The 18,703-nt window shown below is 30.3% G+C and overlaps 3 protein-coding genes across 4 annotated transcripts; 1 reads left to right on the top strand and 2 right to left on the bottom strand.

Annotated features, from left to right (window-relative positions):
* Positions 1-598: 598 nt before the first annotated feature.
* On the top strand, positions 599-4,930 carry LOC108455088 (E3 ubiquitin-protein ligase At3g02290). The gene is made up of 5 exons (XM_017753702.2): positions 599-813; positions 1,436-1,796; positions 2,725-3,142; positions 3,945-4,054; positions 4,557-4,930. The coding sequence occupies exons 2-5, from the start codon at positions 1,677-1,679 to the stop codon at positions 4,581-4,583; spliced, it is 675 nt and encodes a 224-aa protein (XP_017609191.1). The 5' UTR covers positions 599-813; positions 1,436-1,676; the 3' UTR covers positions 4,584-4,930.
* Positions 4,931-5,014: 84 nt separating this feature from the next.
* Positions 5,015-8,184, bottom strand: LOC108455073 (uncharacterized). 2 transcript variants are annotated; one of them, XM_017753687.2, is made up of 8 exons: positions 7,909-8,184; positions 6,900-7,063; positions 6,707-6,826; positions 6,557-6,600; positions 6,345-6,470; positions 5,744-5,828; positions 5,432-5,488; positions 5,015-5,334 (listed from the first exon to the last, which is right to left on the bottom strand). In XM_017753687.2, exons 1-8 carry the CDS (start codon positions 8,021-8,023, stop codon positions 5,257-5,259), a joined length of 789 nt encoding a protein of 262 aa, XP_017609176.1. In that variant the 5' UTR covers positions 8,024-8,184; the 3' UTR covers positions 5,015-5,256. The 2 variants fall into 2 exon arrangements, with proteins under 2 accessions (XP_017609176.1, XP_017609181.1); XM_017753692.2 differs by having other exon boundaries at positions 6,900-7,067; positions 7,909-8,072.
* A 4,629-nt stretch (positions 8,185-12,813) lies between these two features.
* LOC108459233 (MADS-box protein SOC1-like) lies at positions 12,814-17,268 on the bottom strand. Its single transcript, XM_053030885.1, has 4 exons — positions 16,003-17,268; positions 15,269-15,463; positions 13,914-13,936; positions 12,814-13,175 (listed from the first exon to the last, which is right to left on the bottom strand). The coding sequence occupies exons 2-4, from the start codon at positions 15,448-15,450 to the stop codon at positions 13,156-13,158; spliced, it is 225 nt and encodes a 74-aa protein (XP_052886845.1). The 5' UTR covers positions 15,451-15,463; positions 16,003-17,268; the 3' UTR covers positions 12,814-13,155.
* Between the last annotated feature and the right edge of the window lie 1,435 nt (positions 17,269-18,703).

Here is an 18,703-nt window from a genome sequence, read left to right as displayed (position 1 = left end):
CAAAAGGTTATAAAATGATCACTAAATTATTTAAAAGTTTTCATTTAAATTATTAGACTATTTAAAATCATTGTTGTATAGCCTTCTCTATTCGCACCGCCTGCACAAGTTAAAAGCTCTCATTCCCTTTCCTTTCTACAGTTTAGTTTTTTTCATGATATAACTTCATATGTCACGAATCTATAAATCAAAATCAAAATAATTGTCTTATCTCCAATACTAGTTGTCAAATCAGCTTGCATCTAAGGCATGTTTTTTTACTTGTTGATGGATACTGATCAACCGTACTGATTGTTAAATTGTCACTTAAAGCTCGCTAGTCGAACTTTTTAAAAAAAACATAATAATTCAATGACTTAAATAAAAAATTTTAAATAGTCCAATGACTTAAATGAGAACTTTTGAATAGTTCAATGATCATTTTGTGATATTTTAAAGTTGTGATTAAAATAGAAACTTACTAATTATTTAGTGATCCTGAGTATAATTTACCCTAAAAAATCTATTAAATTACTATTCTAGATCGAAATTTAGTTACTACTTAAAAAAAAAAAAAGAATGTATATTTAATAAAATTATTTTTATTGATGCTAAAAATCATTAATTTAGTGTCAGCTGATCAAATGCACTGCACATTTGTTTAGCTTTCTCTTTCAGTGTCTCTTTTTCAATAAGTTTATAATTTCCAGATTCCCGGAGCTCTCTCGGGTTCACTATCTCTCGTTTTCTCTTTTACCCACTACAAATTAAACATGTATATATATAAAATTTAAAATTCTCCACCTTATCACTCTCAGCTCAAATTCCATCCAGGTAGCTTTTTTTTTTTTTCCAGTTTAAGATGTTTAAATATTTCCTTTTGGGATTGTCTAAATTGGGTATTTTTGTTCAAGTCTATGCACGTTTTGAACCAAACTCTGTGCTTTAAAGTTGATTTTTTTTAACTTTCATTTTAGATGACCGAATCGGGTTTCCTTTTTTGATTGATCCGTGCTTGTTTCTTGGGTTGATCTTTAGGTTTTTGATGGACTTTTTGGTGCTGATTTTGATGAAAACTTAAATACTTGAATAGTTTAGTTATTTGTTTGTTCTTCTGCTAATTTAAAGAAATAAGTAATTTTTTATTCCCAAATTGATCTTGATTGTTTTGTTGATATTTCTATTTCTTAATATTAAAGGAAAGAATCCTTTTGCTCAATATGAACAAAGCTTAAAAAGATGGCTACTTTGCCAGGAACCAGAAAAAGAAAGAGAAGCAATTATTTGTAGAAGTTTTTCTTTTCCTCAAAAAGAAAGCTCTTTAGCTTCTTAATAGCGGCATTGTGAACTTGGTTTATGTTATGCAAAATTGGCTCACTGGCTCACATATGGCGACTCATTGGATTTATGTTATCTGCAAAATTGACATACTGATATTCTTAATTTTATTTTACAGCTGAAGAAAGAGCTATTTAGCTAAATTATACAAGGGCATTCAACATATTGTAAATGGAAGAGAGGGAGTTCTGGTTTGTACAGGTGGCGCAACTTCTGTGAGCTTAGCGTCCTCTCTCATTGCCTTTTTTAGCTTCAAGAGCTTTGTTCTTGATGTATGTGTATAACTGGAACAGTTGAGTAATATTGATGAGGTTTTGTGGAGAGTTTTAACTGAAGGGGAGAGCTTAAAAGTTAACATTATGGGCTCTGTTTGTTGCTGCCTGCGTACTGAGGATTTTGAGGACTACATGAATCCAAACAGTAATGTATATAGAAACTGTCTGTGCCTCGGTTGCTTTGTTCAAAATTTCCTGCACGTGGTATGTTTTCTGATTCTTGTCAATAAGCATTGTTTTTGGCTCTAGCATTGTTTCTTCAAATAAATGTATTTTCATGTCTTACTTGGGATTATAAAATTGATGTTTTATTGATTATATTTTTGTGCCACTCTTATGTTGTTAAAAATCAGGCTTGTCATTGGAAATATAACTCTTATATTTTCTTTCTATGGCACGTGTAGGTGGCATTAGCCAATTATTTTCACAATAATTTTGTCTAGAGCATTGTAATAATTTACTAAAGACCATCTCTATCGTTAATGCAGGCAAAGTCCTTTGTTAAGTTAATGCAGGAAAAGTCCTTTGTTAACTTCTTTTTACTCAGCTCCATGCTTTTATATTTGTGAAAGCCTTGTCAGAGGGCTAGGGAGGGATAAAATTTGGTGGATGAAAGAGCTGAAAGAGTGAATATAAGTAACAGTGACTAATATATTGATCAATTTTGCCAAGTCAGAGATTTTTCGATATGTTTAGGGCTGTCGTAATCAAGTTACTTGTTCATGCAATAAGCCGGAGTAAAATAATTAGCACGTCAGTGCTAAAAAATTGTATCCCTTAAAGAACACTCTTAATAGGCTCTTGGAGCAAGTGAAATTCGCTTATAGTGTCCATACCTGAGTTCTCAATCTAGTAAATTCCATCAGCATTTGCCTATATTGGCTTTTTGGTGAACAGATATCTATTGAAGTCAATTAGGGACCATTAAGTACTATCCTAATGTTGAAAATTATGAGTTGATCGTTTTACATTCTAAATTCTGTGTTTGATTAAGGGTAAGGAAGTTAACCTGAAGGTTGTTTGGTGTTGCATGTCTCTGAATTGATCAGGAAAACTTTATCCTCAAATATTTCATTGATGAAGTTTCAGATTTTTTGCCCTTATGTTGTTTCTTTGGTTCCTATAATTGTAGTGTACCACATTATTCCAAAGAGGAGAGATGCACTCTGTCCCTTCATCCACTGAGGGAACGGCATCTATGAACACTTCTGCATCACTAGACAACTCACTTTCTGACATGTACTGTTCTACTCCAAGGCCCTTGCCTTGGGATGCTGACACTAGATATTTTCGCTTACAACGTGATGATCTTGTTTCAAGATGTGAGAAGGGTTCAAGTCATTCACAAGAGGAATCAGAGCCTTTAAGAGGTGAAGATGATGCAGGTTCTGAATCTTTGAGTAAAGGAGACAAATGGAATGCTTGTGAACAAGGCTCAACAGAGCAGTATTGTAAATCCTCGCAACTCTCATCAACAAAAGGATTAGATGGAACTGGGTACATCTACTCACCAATAGAAGAGGAGGATGTCTGTCCGACATGTCTTGAAGGTAAGTTATCTTTAATGATAATGTTCAAGCCACTAGATTTTTGCTGTAAAATATTTTGACCAGAGATCATTGCTAATCTGCTATGGTGCTGCAATGATGGTCAACTTGCATTTCTTGGCATGCATCAATACTGGTTTGGACTGTTACCCACTTAATCTTTATCTTCCTTGTGAGAACCTGGCAGACTCTTCAGTCAATTATCAGGCCTGTTGGCCCTTTTTTGCATCTTCTGATTTGCACTTGCTTGAACCAAAAGTATAAAATTTTCTCACCACAAGATTATTAAGAATGGGTTTTTTTTTTTAAATTTATTCCAAAGGAAAAAGAAAAATGGATGCTTGTTGCCATAATAGTTGTCAAGACTATTGGGATTTTGTTCCCTTGCCTTCGGAAGTCTGTAGCGCTCAGGCAATCTCAATTAGAATCTCCCACTTTTTATGTGATCAAAGATAAATGCATGCCACAACTGATCTGTCTTTTCCTCTTTCCCCACCAACACGGCTTCCTCAATGACTGGATGAATAGGCCAAGCGTTCTAGAAATGATAAAGGATGCGTTGTAATGCCAAGTTTATGCTACATCTTACTTTCTAACATGGGTGCTTGTGCCATTAAATGGATCCAGATTATACTGATTGACTGTTAAGAACTCTTTAATTCTAGAAATCATTCCATTAGTCTTATACTAACTCATATATGTTAGAAACAATCAGTCAATCACTGCTATCAGAAATCCGAATCATATTCAGTTGGACATTTTATAGATATCCTCATTTAAACTTATTGATATAATTTATGTGCAGAATATACGTTAGAGAATCCGAAGATAGTAACAAAATGTTCCCACCATTTCCATCTTGGTTGCATTTATGAATGGATGGAGAGAAGTGAAAACTGTCCAGTCTGTGGAAAGGTAACCCGTTTTCAGCTAAATGATAACAAATAATCCATTAACAGTCATACTGTTTACATTCTATCCTGCTTAATCAGCAGTTTCTTTTCTTTCTTGAATTCCAATTTACTAGGATGTTACTAGCCTTCAATGTTCAAAAGTGTTAGCATCTTAATTTGCTGTTGATATATTTTTGAAGCTCGTGTCTTGCTTTCTCCTTTCACTAATATCTGTAATCCATTTTTCCATTGGTTTCTTTATCAATACTTATGCACATTAATGGTTATTCAGTGTGTGTAGCTTTTCAACTAGTTCTGATCTAATTCATTTGGCATGTTTAGATGTTTATTTGTTTGCTAGCGGATGTTGTTTAAAAGATCGTTCTGGGGAACTCCAGCATGCATTTTATTCCCTGAATTTCTCGGTTTAATTGTCTTTTCTTCTTTGAATTGACCGGTAATTATCCTCGTTTCTTAAAACTTTTCTCATCTCAACTTGGTATTTCTTTTGTTTGCATTTCCAGGTTATGGCGTTCGATGAGACAATTTAGCCTTGCTCAAAAGTTTTTGTTGCAGATGAACGCCAGTGATAACAGAAGACATAACCAAGGAAAGACATCTAAAGTCCTTTGTGAATAATGATTCAGGACAAGATGATTGTCTCATACCATAAATATGAGAAGTGTTTTGTATAAAGATTTTAAATTCGTTGTCTCTTTGGTACCTTGAAATGGGGGAAATAAGGGAAATCATATGCATATGATTGTTGGAAATCAAAGTGTGGATTTTTTTTTCTTTATAAAGGTAGTTGGGGTTTTGTCTTTGGATTCAGATTTGAATGTTGGATATGACATGTACTTGAAAGATTATATATCTATCTCTATATCATGTTTGAATATGCATCAAATATAAGAACAGAAGTTCAGGGGCAAGAGTTGGGAGATTAAAAAAATTCGATTCAGTCATAATAAACAAATACAAGTTTACAAAACAACCTGTTTGATATATTCAATCAATTTGTTATGTCTTGCCATGCACATAGAAGTTTGAGACAATCAATTTGTTTGTATACACTTCAGAGCACACAAGCAAGAATAAAACGCCAGGTTATTCAGTCAATTAAGAAAATTCCACAAACACCTGGTATGAATTGAGTTTATTAAAATAGCCGATTTATTGATTTGTATAGGCTGAAAATGCTAGAAAATATAAGCTGAGGGGATCTTATTTTGCTGCCACATGAAAAGCTCTCAAGAAGACTTCGGGTGGTTGGCCGCCACTCAGCTGCTGCTTCCCATTTATCTGTCCCAAAACAACAGCTTTTTATCTATTGAACCCCACTGTTTAAGTGTCATTTCAGCTAAAAAGAAATGTAGATATTTATTAGTTTTTCACTCACCACGTAATTTGGGACTCCAGAAATGTTTGCTGAGTACTTCTGCAGATCCTCATTAACCTATATCATTACAAAATGCAGCATCAATTATTTAGGAATGTACGATGAAATACTAGAAATGAGAATGATGAGATTTCCAGCATGCAGATCTATGTTACTTAAGACTCATATGTGAGTATCGGTTATAGGTATGTTTGAATTTTTTTTTAAATGTTTTTCCAAGTGTTTAGAGGTTTTATCCTCAAAACTCATTTTCGAATATTCAAGAAAAATGAAGAATCAGAACAACATAGATGATGGTATCACAGAACAGACCTCCTTAACTCCTTTGTTAGGATTTTCAAGAAATTCTGCAGCTCCTTCAACACCAACCTTCCTAGCAGATTCCAGAAGAAACTCCCTGCATCAAATCACACTGTACAATCACTAGGGGTTTAGGGATATGAAGATGCACAACTACTTAATCAGTTTACTGCATAAATGAAGGCAACAGTAAACCCAATGTCGCTGAAGAATATTACCACAAGCTTACTTTACTTTCAGGTGTTCGGAATGTGTCATTTGATAAATGATTGTAAACCACTCAAGATAATAATAACAGTCAGCCCACTTGGCTGGAATTCAGTTTATTTATTTTTTTCATTGACTATACCTTTTTTGTTAATAAAACATGCAAGAAAAAGGGACCATATCAAACTCTCTACTTCTCAATGTTTGAGAGTTTAACAAAAAAAATGGGAACACAAGGATATCGTTCGTGCATATTGGCTTACAAAAGTAAAAGAAAATTTTGCATGTATCGTAGGATAAACTAGATAACTCTTTAGAGTTTATAATCATGCACTCCAAACATCCAGGAAAAATCATGGGTCATTTGATATTTGACCAAAGACTGAAAAGTATGAACTATACATACCGATCACCAATGTATTTTCCCTGGGTGAAGTAGCCGAGATAAAGCTCCTCCACAAGAGCATGTTGCTTGTCAAGACCTTGTTTTCCAGCAAAATAGATCAGCCTATGGCTGTCAAGAGTATTTCCCCTGTTCATATCAAGTTCCAGTTATGCATACAGCCACCTTTGAATTCTCTTATCACACAAAATGGTGAAACAAAAAGTGAAACTTACGTTAGTCCGGACATGTCATATTCTAATCCAACATTCCTAAATATCTGCAATTTTATGAGCAGCCACAAGTAGTCAGGCAGTGGGCAATAAACTTGAAGGCGAGGCAAATAGAATCATAACAATAGGAAGTTCAAAGAACGATAGTAAGACCTCAGTTATCCGAGCTAAAAGTACTTGAGTTCGAGATCCAAACTTCTTCTCATAGTATTCTCTCTTGCTGACTCCTTCCTTGGGTGCCGAGGGATCAAGAAAAAATGGATGCCATTTAATCTGCAAAGAACAACTATAGGTGAGAATAATATGCATCACACAAGCACCGATGTCTGTGTATGTGTTGACAGACCTCAAAATCAAATTGATCCTTAGATTGAGCAATTGCTTTGTCCAGGTTCCTTTTTCCCACAAAGCACCATGGGCAAACGCTGTCTGAACTGACATCAATTCGAATAAGCTTCTTCCCTGTATTGCTACCAGATGACTGAGCCATTATGCTTCGGATTTTGCTGTCTTTCTTCATAGAAATATCAGGTATAGCTCCAAATCAGTCACAAAAAAAGCAAGAACAAAATAAGCTACAGAGGTCCTATTTGATGCAATTATATATTTTGTATATATATATATATATATATCATCTTCACACTCATTCCCGAATTGTTAAAATAATCTAAATTTGTCTATCCCGGGACCATTCCATAAATAGTCCATGAAAAGTTAGTGTAAACATAAATTTAAGTGTACACATACATGATGCACTTTCACCTACTGAAATCTCTTTAGATAAAAGGTTGCATTTCTTAAAACCCAAAAAACTTTTACATCCCATATATCAAATTGGATATGTTAAAAACAATGTTTAACACAAAATTAAGAAGAAAATCATATAATCTTTATGAAATGCATCTAAACTACTTTGAAGCAAAGCCAGTTAAGAGAAATCAATACCGAACTTTTCTTCTTTTTTTTTTTCCAATCAAGAAATTTCATATACAAAGCATACCAAATTTACAGATCCTAATTTTTTTTTTCCTTCCATATCCAAGAAAAAGGAACATTCAAAGTGAATATCAAATTTGCAAAGTTGGGTTTGTCTTATTTCACCAAGATATCCAAAGCAAAGCACAACCCCAATAGGAAAAGTTCACATTTGCAGAACGAACAGACTTCTTTGAAGCTAATCACTTTTAGCATAACAAATGAAAGCTTGATCACAATTATGGTAGAAATAAACAAAAGGGTATCAGAAAAAATTATGAAACGAAATAATTCTAAGGAATTAAAACATACTAGTTGGATAGAAATAAATGGGGAAGTGAGAACTGGAATTTTGTTTGGTTAGAGAGAAAAAACCTTACCTGAAAAACGAAACTGAAACACTTCTGGACGGAAACCAAACGCATTTGATGTTGAAAAATGGAAGGAAATAGAGATTTTATATATAGACATAAGGTTGGACTTTTTGTTGGTCATAATTTCAATCTTTCATCATCACCTACTACCAAAGACAAAGACCTTTCATTCTTTTTTCATTTTGAACATTTTTTATACCATTTTCATGTTCAACTTTGGGGTTTGAATGGGTATATACATTTAAGTTTTTATTAGGGAAAATTTTTTCAGGTCACCAAATTTTAGTAAATTTTCATTTTAATTATCAATCCAAAATAAAATTTTATTAAAGTTGGGTGATGTATAATAATATTGTTGTTATTTAAATTAATTACGAGTGATCAAAATAAAATATTATTAAAGTTGGGAGATTAAAACAAGAAAATTATCTAATTACAGTCTTTGTATTTGAAAAGTTTTCATTTAAATGACTAAAATGAAAGCATACTAAAATTAAGCACTTAATTATGTAGTTTATCATTTCTTAATATTCCTTACCATCATAGTGATATATATATTTTGTATCTAGAACATTTCTAGTCTTGACGTATGGCATTACCTAAATTTTTCGGAAGAATAAACATTTATAATTCGAATTTGACTCGATTTGGTACGAAAATACTTACACAACATTTGATTAGGATGGAATATGATTATAATGAAATAAAATTGTAATTAGTAATTTAATTGTTTAGTTAAATCAAAATTTTTTACATAAATTATTATTATTATTATTATTATTAAATTTTAATATGATTATTATTAAATATAATTTTATAAAAATAAATAAATAACTTAATCATATTTTAATATAATGTATATTGATATTACTTCCATAAATATAGTAATTTTAATTAATATATAAGTTATTTTTTCTTTTGTTTTTGACTTTTTCTTTCCTCTCTAGTTTCTTTTCTCCCTCAAATGTTCTCTCCCCCTCACTTTAAAAAAAGATGAATGTCTATCTTCTTTAAAAAAACCACAGTTCACCACCATGCACCGCCACATCAATTACCATGCGTTGCCATCATTTGGTGACTTTTCTTTCTCAAATTTTTAGATTTAGATGATTTCAACATTATTTTTTCGATTCTTTTATTAGTTTGCTCTAAATCGACCCTTAACATTGTAGATTTACAGAAAAATTTTGAAGTTGCCACATGCATTCTATTATCTTTGGCCGCTTCAAAAGCCACGATTTTTTAACATTTTATTCTTCCTTCCCTCTTTACCCCCTCCCTAAGCTAAACAAGTAATAAAAAGTAAACTCATAAAATCATTAAAGAAAAAATCAATAAGCTTCAACCCCCAACCGTTCTCTCTTCTTTCCTTCTTTTTTTTTTTTTTTATTTATTTAGTTTTGTGCGCTATATTGAATATCTCTTTTTTTTTTTTATTTTTTCAAATTAAGGGAACCAATCTCTCCTATTTTTGCTTTCTGTTTCAGATTTATTTGTGATGTGGGTAGCATGTTGAATAATGGTAAAGTGTAAGTTGAAAATTAATGAAATGGTGATGGGTTTTTTGGATTGAAGTGTCAAATGGCTATTTTGAGAGGAGAGTTCATAATAGTTATTCCATGATTTTTTTCGAATGGCACTGAATGAGGGATTCTATGAAATACTAATACAATTAATCAAACTCTTGAATAACAAGATTGAATGGATTCATTCACGATCTGGTTGGCTATGACAACCAACCAAACACATTATTAATTGTTTTCCATATTTATTATACTTTCCTTTCTTTTTCATTTTTTTTTATTTTTCATAAATAAATACAAAATAATAAATAATCATTTATGTTATACATTTTCTTATTTAATACATCATCATGGAGTTGCCGATTGAGTCATAACTCGGTTGGCATGAATATTGTTGTCAATACAAGAGAATGTGGGTACGAGTGTGTTAAAGCACATTATCCTCCTATTTGTGGGTTGAGGAGAGATTTCGGGTAGTTCTAAGCATTATATCAAAAGAGAGCAAATATGACCACAACTTATAATGATATTGTTAAAAAAAATACATCATCGTGGAGCTTTTTAATTTTACAAATAGAGTTAAAAAGTTTATATGTGTCTTATTTATTTAGTTTTTATTCATTTAAATAACCACTTATTGGTTTCTTAAGCATGCATTTGGAATTAAAAAACTTCATCACTAGTGTATCAAATAATTACCCATAATTTAATATCTTTATTACACAATTTCAAGTGTATATTTTTAAGGAACTTAAAAATATAAAATAAAAAAGAAAATACACATATGATAAGATTTGAACTTAAAATAAGGTTTTCAACATTTCAATATTAAAGTCTCATTTTGCATATTTTATAAGGGAAAATATACTGTACATCGTCAATGGAGTTTTAGAGTAGGAATTTGATAAGTGTCCTATAAAAGTATGGTAAAATATTAAAAAATATTTTTTTAAAAAAGAGACACGTGACAATTTTTAAGGTTGGTTATGGAATAAAAAAATATTTTATCGAGTACCAAATACTAACCTATTTTTAAAATAAATATATTTGTTAAATAAAATTTGTTCACATACATCGTGAATATGCCATAATATATTATTATTTAATTCTATCGATTTTATAAAAATATTTCTAATTTCTAGCTTTATCATTGACATAATAAAAATAAAAATAGTTTATATTATAATTAAATTAATATTTAATAAAATTAATTTATAAAATATTGAAATAAAGTATAGTTTATATTTTAATAGAAAAATATTTTCATTCTTCCTATTCTTTTTTTTTCTTTTTTTGGTAATTTTCTTCGATAAAAGCAATCAATTATATTAGCTCATAAAAATATTTAAATTTATATATATTTCTATTTTTTTCTTGTATTTCTTATCTTTTTCCTTATATCTTTTATAAATAAATACAAATAATAAGGTAACATTTTTATTAGTTATTATAAAATATATTTTTAGTAATTAATTTATAAAAATATAATATTGAAAACAAAATTTATAAAAACTAATAAATTAGTAAAAATATTTTTTAATAAATTAGTATACAAATTATTTTTTATATTTATTAACCTAGTTTGCATACAAATGCAATAGATGAGTTTTGTTGTATATATCAATTAAAATATTATTTTATAAAATGACGGAAAATACTTATAAATTTGTAAAATGGAATCACCAATGTTTTAGAAAATGATATTGTAATTACGGATTTTTACAAATAAATTTAATATGAAACTTAATGTCTTATAAAATACTAACAAAAGGTTTATAGATTTGTATAGAAAAATAATTACCATTTTTTAAATAATGAATTGTATTAAGGTTTTTTATTAAAAATATTTAATATAAATTAAATAAATTTAAAGGATTGAAATTTTAAAACTTGATTGAAATTTAGGTTAATGGTCATTTTATTGGTTATTTCTATTTTATTTTAATATTGAATAAAATTCTATATTTTAGCTCATTACTATAATTTAATGTTTTGAATTTATATATTTAAATGTATAAACATGTTATTATATTTCATCAAATTACAAAAATATTAAATATTACAAAAAATTGCAAAAAAAATTAAAAAGGAAAATTTACGAAAAAAAAAAACCCATAATTTTACATTTTGGTGCCTTTAACTATTTGGGGCAAGTGATGTAGCAGTACTCTTTAGCCAACTATACAATGATTGCAAGGTTGTCATGTTTCATGCCATCTACTCTCAAATTTTATGATAAAACAACATCTGCAATAGAGAACGAGGGGTTAGCAATTGGAATTTTCAGAAAAAAATCAGTAAATTGTCCTCAGCTAACCTATCTTCGCATCCTTATGCACCATCACCACTGCGCATCATCATACTGTTGAATTTGGTGTTCTAAGTATAGTATATTTAGTTTATATATTTGTATTTTTTGAACAAATTGGTTAATAAAATAATTTATTATATACATTAATATTATTTGTATAATATCTTCATTAGTTTTTGCATGCAAAGCAAAATGGAAGCAAATATTGACTCATTGATTACGTAACGTTTAACTAATATTAAGCGATATTATGTGGTCGGATCATAATACAAAAGACACCTTATATCTAAATGCATCTTTAGTCTAATTGAAAATGAGCAATCAAATTGAAAGAACAATATGTCGTCTATCAAGTCCAAATAAGGAGATACTTTGTCTTGAGCTTCAAAGTAGATGACTCCTAAAAGATAGAGACATAGATGTGACTGACTGGATTGACAGTACATTGGACAGGACCTAAGTAGAATAAATCCTAGATCTGTTTATGGATTTATTCACCGGTGACATTTATAGTGTAACATACATAATCTTGAGTCGATGATGGACTATGTATGCATGACTCATATACTTTGATGTAAAAAAGCCCGAGTTCAAATAGATGAGGAATTGAAAGTTGGCGTGTTGGGTATACGACTTCTGCAATATATAACATCATTCACACACTGTAGCAAAATTGACTTTTAGCGGCGATTTTTAAGGTTTTTAGCGGCGCTTTTAAGCGCCACTAAAACTATTTGCGGCGTTTTTACAAGCGCCGCAAAATACGCCGCTAAAGATCATGACCTTTAGCTGCGCTTTTTCCACAAATGCTGCTAAAAGATCAGGACCTTTAGCGACGCTTTTCCCACAAACGCCGCTAAAGATCAGGACCTTTAGCGGCGCTTTTCCCACAAACGCCGCTAAAGATCAGGACCTTTAGCGACGCTTTTCCAAAATACGCCGCTAAAAATTATTACCTTTAAAAAATTATTTTATTTTAATTAAATAATATTTATTTCTATGTTAAATATTATATTATGTTTAATTTTTGAAATTTGAACTTTAAAAGGATAAGTAAAAAATATTAATTAAATTAAATTTTCTATTAAAATTTAAACTTCAAAGTTAAATATAAAAATTAATGAATTTAAATTTAATACATAAACATTGATTCAATATGTAATTTAATACATAAAAAAAACACACAGAGTACTACAATTTCTAAAACAAAATTCATCCTAGTGAGAAAATAATGCCAAATCATCGCCAGCTCTCATTAATCAAAGGAAAAAGATTAGAAAAGAATAAGAAACAATATACAACAAACAGCTGGTTCAAGCTTAGATGAAGCCAAAGTATTGCAATGCCTACGTATATAACTTAGTGAAGTACTTTGATCTTGATCTTGGATAAGACTTGTTCCAACAATAAAGAAAATTGTTAAACGGAATCTCGGTCACCTGATTGAGCAAAACAAGGAAATTAGCTATACCATTTACTGTAATGAAAGTGAAATCAGTAAAAAGTAAACCCATAATAAAAAAACTAATGCTAGGCTAATCGTAAATGCTAATGTCGCTGTAAATAAATGACAGGCATAAGTCTAGTTTCATGTTGATGGACTTGTAAAGGCCTCAAAAAGAAAATAAGTAGCATATATGAAAAAGACAAAAAGGGTCAAATGAAGGTTAAATGAGATGTCATGACGAACCTCACGTGTTTAATGTCTATCTCCTTTCTCGATTTCATGTGATTCATAACATGTTTCACTTTTTTTATTAAGCTCACAAATATCACAAGTTTTTAGTTATCATAATCTTAATTTCTATGTCCAATAGCATTGATAAAGTAATTATTTTTCATTCAAACAAATTTGGTATTATCTTTAGTCACTTTGAAATATCTAATCGTTGAAGATGAGAGCAAAATGCCATAGTTGCTGAAAAACAAGCTCATGCCAAAGTTCAAACTCTATACCTTTAGCATATAGGGGATCTTGAACCCAAAGTATTGAAAATGTCGATCAAAAGGAAGAGGAGATAAACTTGACGATGAAACTCTAATGGAAAGACGTTAAACTTTTGGAAGAAAAAAAGCAAAAGATGTTTAAGGGACTCATGTCAAGAACTCATGTCAAAATAAAACTGGTAATGGATAAACTCGGGACTTATCAAGATAAAAGATAAAAAAGAACCTACCTCGTGCTATTGCATCCTCTTTCCTTCTCAACTCATGCAAAATATAAAGTTAACATTCAGTTACTACAAGGACAAATTAATCTAAGAGCAAAATGAATAGCAAAATCACCTTACATGGAACACAGTTACATATTATAAGAACAAATTACCTGTTCACGTTTATTCAGTTCAGCCTCTTTTGCTTTAAGTTCCTTCTCTCTTGCTTTTATCATATATATTTTAATCATATATATTAAAAATAATAGTAACTTAAAACTTCGATTGCCAACAGCATCCATGTTTAGCACTTTTTGCTTTACTTCGGATTTCGGCTCCTGGCAAAATTAAAAGAGACTATTTTCAAGACGCCTCGAGGTCCTGGTGCAGACATTACCAAGACCAGCGGCAACCTATGTCGAAAGGGAGTTATGAAGAAGAAACCAAAGTGGTGCCTTTGAATACAACAAAAATATCCTAAAAGTAGAGACAAGCAATATTTTTCCCTTTCTCTTCTCCGCGGCAAAGGAGGGAATGCTAGCTGCCATTTCTATTCTTGGGAAATGGTTATACTTCAATGATTTTAGAATAGACTAGAATTAAATCCCACATAAGCCGGGGCTTCCAATTTTATAAATGAAATTTTAATTAATTAATTAATATAAATTAAATAATTTTTTATCCCATAAAGGTCGATTTATTATAAAATTTGTCTCAATTATTTTAATATTTGAGTAATAATGTTCCAGATGCCTCATAGATTATAGAACACGTCCTATGTCAATTCTGTTACTATTCACTGGCCTTAATGTTGTGCTGGTCTCCATCATTACTCCTAAAACTTTATGTTAGTTCAAATATTTTGCAGTTTTAAATATTAATTTAAAGTTGAAAATTTAGAGGCCCCCAGGGTAAACAATCAACAGGTTTCTAATTTCAACTTAACATTTGCCCTTCCTCTTTTGGTTTAAAACTCAAAGTTTTTATGATTTTTTTTTATATTTTTCTTGTCAAATTTACTGTTAATATAATATTATATTTAAAGTTTGTATCTGTCTCTTTCAATAATATTACCTTCAAAATTTAAACATACATTCTCTTTTAAAATGTAATTAAAATGTAATATAGGTTATCACTTCACTCAATATTTTTTCATCTATCAATTCAAGTTTTTATGACATAGACCAGGTACCTTCTGCTACAAAGCCTGAAATAAGCAATGTACTCATAGTACTTGCCTATACATGGTGCTAGCCTAGTAAAGCGGGGTCCATAATAAAGAAACAAGTCCAAGTCTAATTCACAGATTTAATTAACATAAATAAATAAAAGAACCATATACTGATACTTAAGTACGTTGTAAATGAAGAAGAACGCACCTAGAACTAGAAAACTCATAGAGTTTCCCTCTGGTAGAGAAGATAATAAGTGCAACTTCAGCATCACAAAGCACTGATAACTCAAAAGCCTTTTTGAGTAATCCATTTCTTCTCTTTGAAAACGTCACTTGCCTGCTTGCTGCATTTTCTATTCTCTTCATCTGTGTTTTCCCTCTCACCATATTCTCTTTTATCCTACAACCAAAATCCCAAAAAATAAAGAGGGTAAATTGATTGAATCCTAGGAAATAACTACATATAGAAAAAAGGGTTTCCAGAAATAGAAAGAGATTAACTGAAAAATCTAATCAAATTAAGGAACTTTAGAAAAACAATCATTTTTCACCTTTTTCTTGTTTTTCAGAGTGACGATGATTCTTTTCTTTATTTATGAAATATATAAAAGTTGACATGGCAAGTACTCCTTCAAGTCAGACCAAAAAGAAACACCACCTACATTTTTATAGATGCTAAATATTAGTGCTGAGATCTTATGAAGTGATTTTCTCTGTTATATTAATTCCTTTAGCTTTAATCCATGGCCGTTACTGCTTTTATGCTACTATCACTAATACTAGTGTATTTGATTATATATCAAATCAAAATCTCCAGTTTCCTCTTTATTAATCAAGCAGTATCTCTTTAAATATTCAGAACAAATAGAACCACTATATTCAGAATAACATCAGCATCCATGGGATAAACCTAAAAGAGAAGGGGACAAATGGACTAACCAATGAACAAAATGGCAAACAACGGTTAGCCTGTGAGAGCTGAGTTTAGTGCGCCATGAACATCAATCCCAATCTGTGCTTCAGCTTTCTCCAATTCAGTTGTGGCTGAGCTCAGCTTCTGGGTGAAATCTGCAAGCCCTTTCTACACAGGACTAATATTCACGGGAGAACCTACCATGCCCCTCAGCCAAACCCACACTGAAAATAAACAAGAAAAACATAAAAAACAAACATGCATTCCTCTCTTTCATTGTTTCATTTATTATCAATCAGAATGGCTTCTAAGGCAGGGATAGTTCAATATTGTAGCTTTACTTCATTATGTTTACCATTGCTCAAACTTAGCAAAAGAGCAAGAAAAACAACAATGAACTTAGGTTGAGTCATCCAAGTTGAATGGAAGAGCCATATAAGGTCAGATTTAGTTGAAAATAGAGGAAATTCCCTTAATGGTCTTGGTGTTGGAATTTTCTGAGAGAAAATATAGATGGAAATGGAAGAAGAATGTTCAAAATATAGTATCTTTCAATCACAGCAAGGATTACGATTAAAATCTAAACAATTTTAATAATAATACAATTTTAACCCCCTAAATAACGCCGTACGATTCCTCGACACAATGTTCTGTGACTCCTACATAATCAATTGTTCCATGTTAAGATCAAGAACCAAATATTTAATTTAGCAAATGAATCATGCTCCTAAAGTGAAATTAAATGAGTAAATCTAGATCCAGAAGCAAGGCACTAGAATTAATAGATTTAAGCAGCCAAAATTTCCCAGTAAAATATCTACAAAATTAAAGAAAAAAGAAACATTTAGGCCAAATTTCTAACTTCTGAATGAAAAAAAGCTCTAATTAAAAAGGGGGGAATAAACCTGGTTGGAGGAGGTTGGAGAAAAAGAAACATGTTGGACTTCGGCGGATGAAGACGAAGTGAGAGCCACTGTAGACGCAACGAGCACGGTCGCAACAAGAGGTCCAGATCCCTTCATTTTCCCGATTCTTTTCTATATCCGTGATATAAACTCAGATAAAGAGTTATTTTTTTGGAAGCTCCGATGACAAATGGGTGAAATCCGACGAACTTTGCCGGTTCCCGACCTCCTTCTTTCCCTTTTTTTTTTCTCAGCCGAACAAATACAATAGATGTATTGACTTGGTGTTGCTGGAAATGGGAAATTTGGGGGCAAATTTTGAGAGTTATTTGGGGGATTTAGGGCGCGCTATGGAGATAAGAAGAAGTCCATATTAAAGTCCAATAAAATTTTAATCAAATTAGATCACCTTTAATTTGGGCTAACCTATCATGATAGGAAATAATAACATATAATTACTCTTATTATCTATATGATATCCCTATTTTTCAACAAATATCATTTCATTTCTCACCCAAATTAATATCTCCTTAAATGATACACTTTATGTTTTGACAAAAAAAATTAAAGTGTTCATAATATGGAATTCTCATTTCTTGAAATCTTATATATAAAGAATGCCAGTAGCATAAATCTAATAATATATTAATAATATACCTTAATCATAAAAATTATAAAAATAATGATTCTTATAACACGTATCTCAATTCATATATAAAACAAAATAAAATAAATCTATGAGATACATAATATATACTTTAATCATTTAAAATATATACTTTAATCATTTAAAATACACTATCATAATTTCTAAAATTTGCACTAAATAAAATCTCAAATTAATTTTAGACACATTTCAAATGCAAGTCAACATTACTATCATGTACATACATATAAATGTCTATCTCTAAGTTCAATTAAAAACATAAGAACATATGATAATACACATAAATAAATATTTAATGATCTTTTGTGAAAGATCATAATTTATCACCAACATAATATTTAGTAGGGAAACGAAACATTTTCTTTAAAAAAATAAAATTTTGAATTTAAATTTCTTTCCCTGTTGGTGTAATGCTCATTCTCCTTTTCTTTTTCTTTTTTTTTTTTTACATTAACAAAACTTTTCTTATTCTTTTTATAGCATTCTCACAGTTTATAAAGCCATATATATTACATTCTGTCTCATATATAATATTAATTAAAATTATATTAAAACATAATTTTTAATTAAAAATTTAAATAGACTTTTGAATTTAAAAACTCATATAGCCATTGGACTAAATTTTGCTATGCATTTAAAAATAATAATATTAAAATTTAAAACCAATCCGCACTTTTAAAAAAAATTATGCATTCACTTAAAATGATCATTTAATAATTTTTCAAATTAGTATATAAAATACTAATTATTAAAATGTATGAAAATCACATAACAATTTATTACATGCATCATTATATCACACTTAATAAATGGATATCATATATAACATGGGAATAAATAATTTGTCATATAACTGTAGTGGCTTTTACTTGAAAGAAAATATTTACGTTTAACATTTATAATTGAGTTCGTTAAATTGATCGAATTTCTTAATATTGATAGGTCGTGCCTTGTGGCTTTGCAATTTCGAGACCATATGAGATATAATTATTCTTAGTTGTTGTATAAAAAATTTGATTGGATTCGAAATTGATATTTTGTAAAGGCAAAGGCAAGGCATTTTTAGGAAACTGTCATAATATTTATTCCCCCCTCTATTGTGTAGGATAATTAGGAAATACTATTCCAAGGATACAATGCCTTCGTAACACTCCA

This window comes from Gossypium arboreum, chromosome 7 (assembly GCF_025698485.1).
Source record: "Gossypium arboreum isolate Shixiya-1 chromosome 7, ASM2569848v2, whole genome shotgun sequence".
Taxonomy (NCBI): Eukaryota; Viridiplantae; Streptophyta; class Magnoliopsida; order Malvales; family Malvaceae; genus Gossypium; species Gossypium arboreum.
This window is presented reverse-complemented; position numbering and strand designations above follow the sequence as displayed.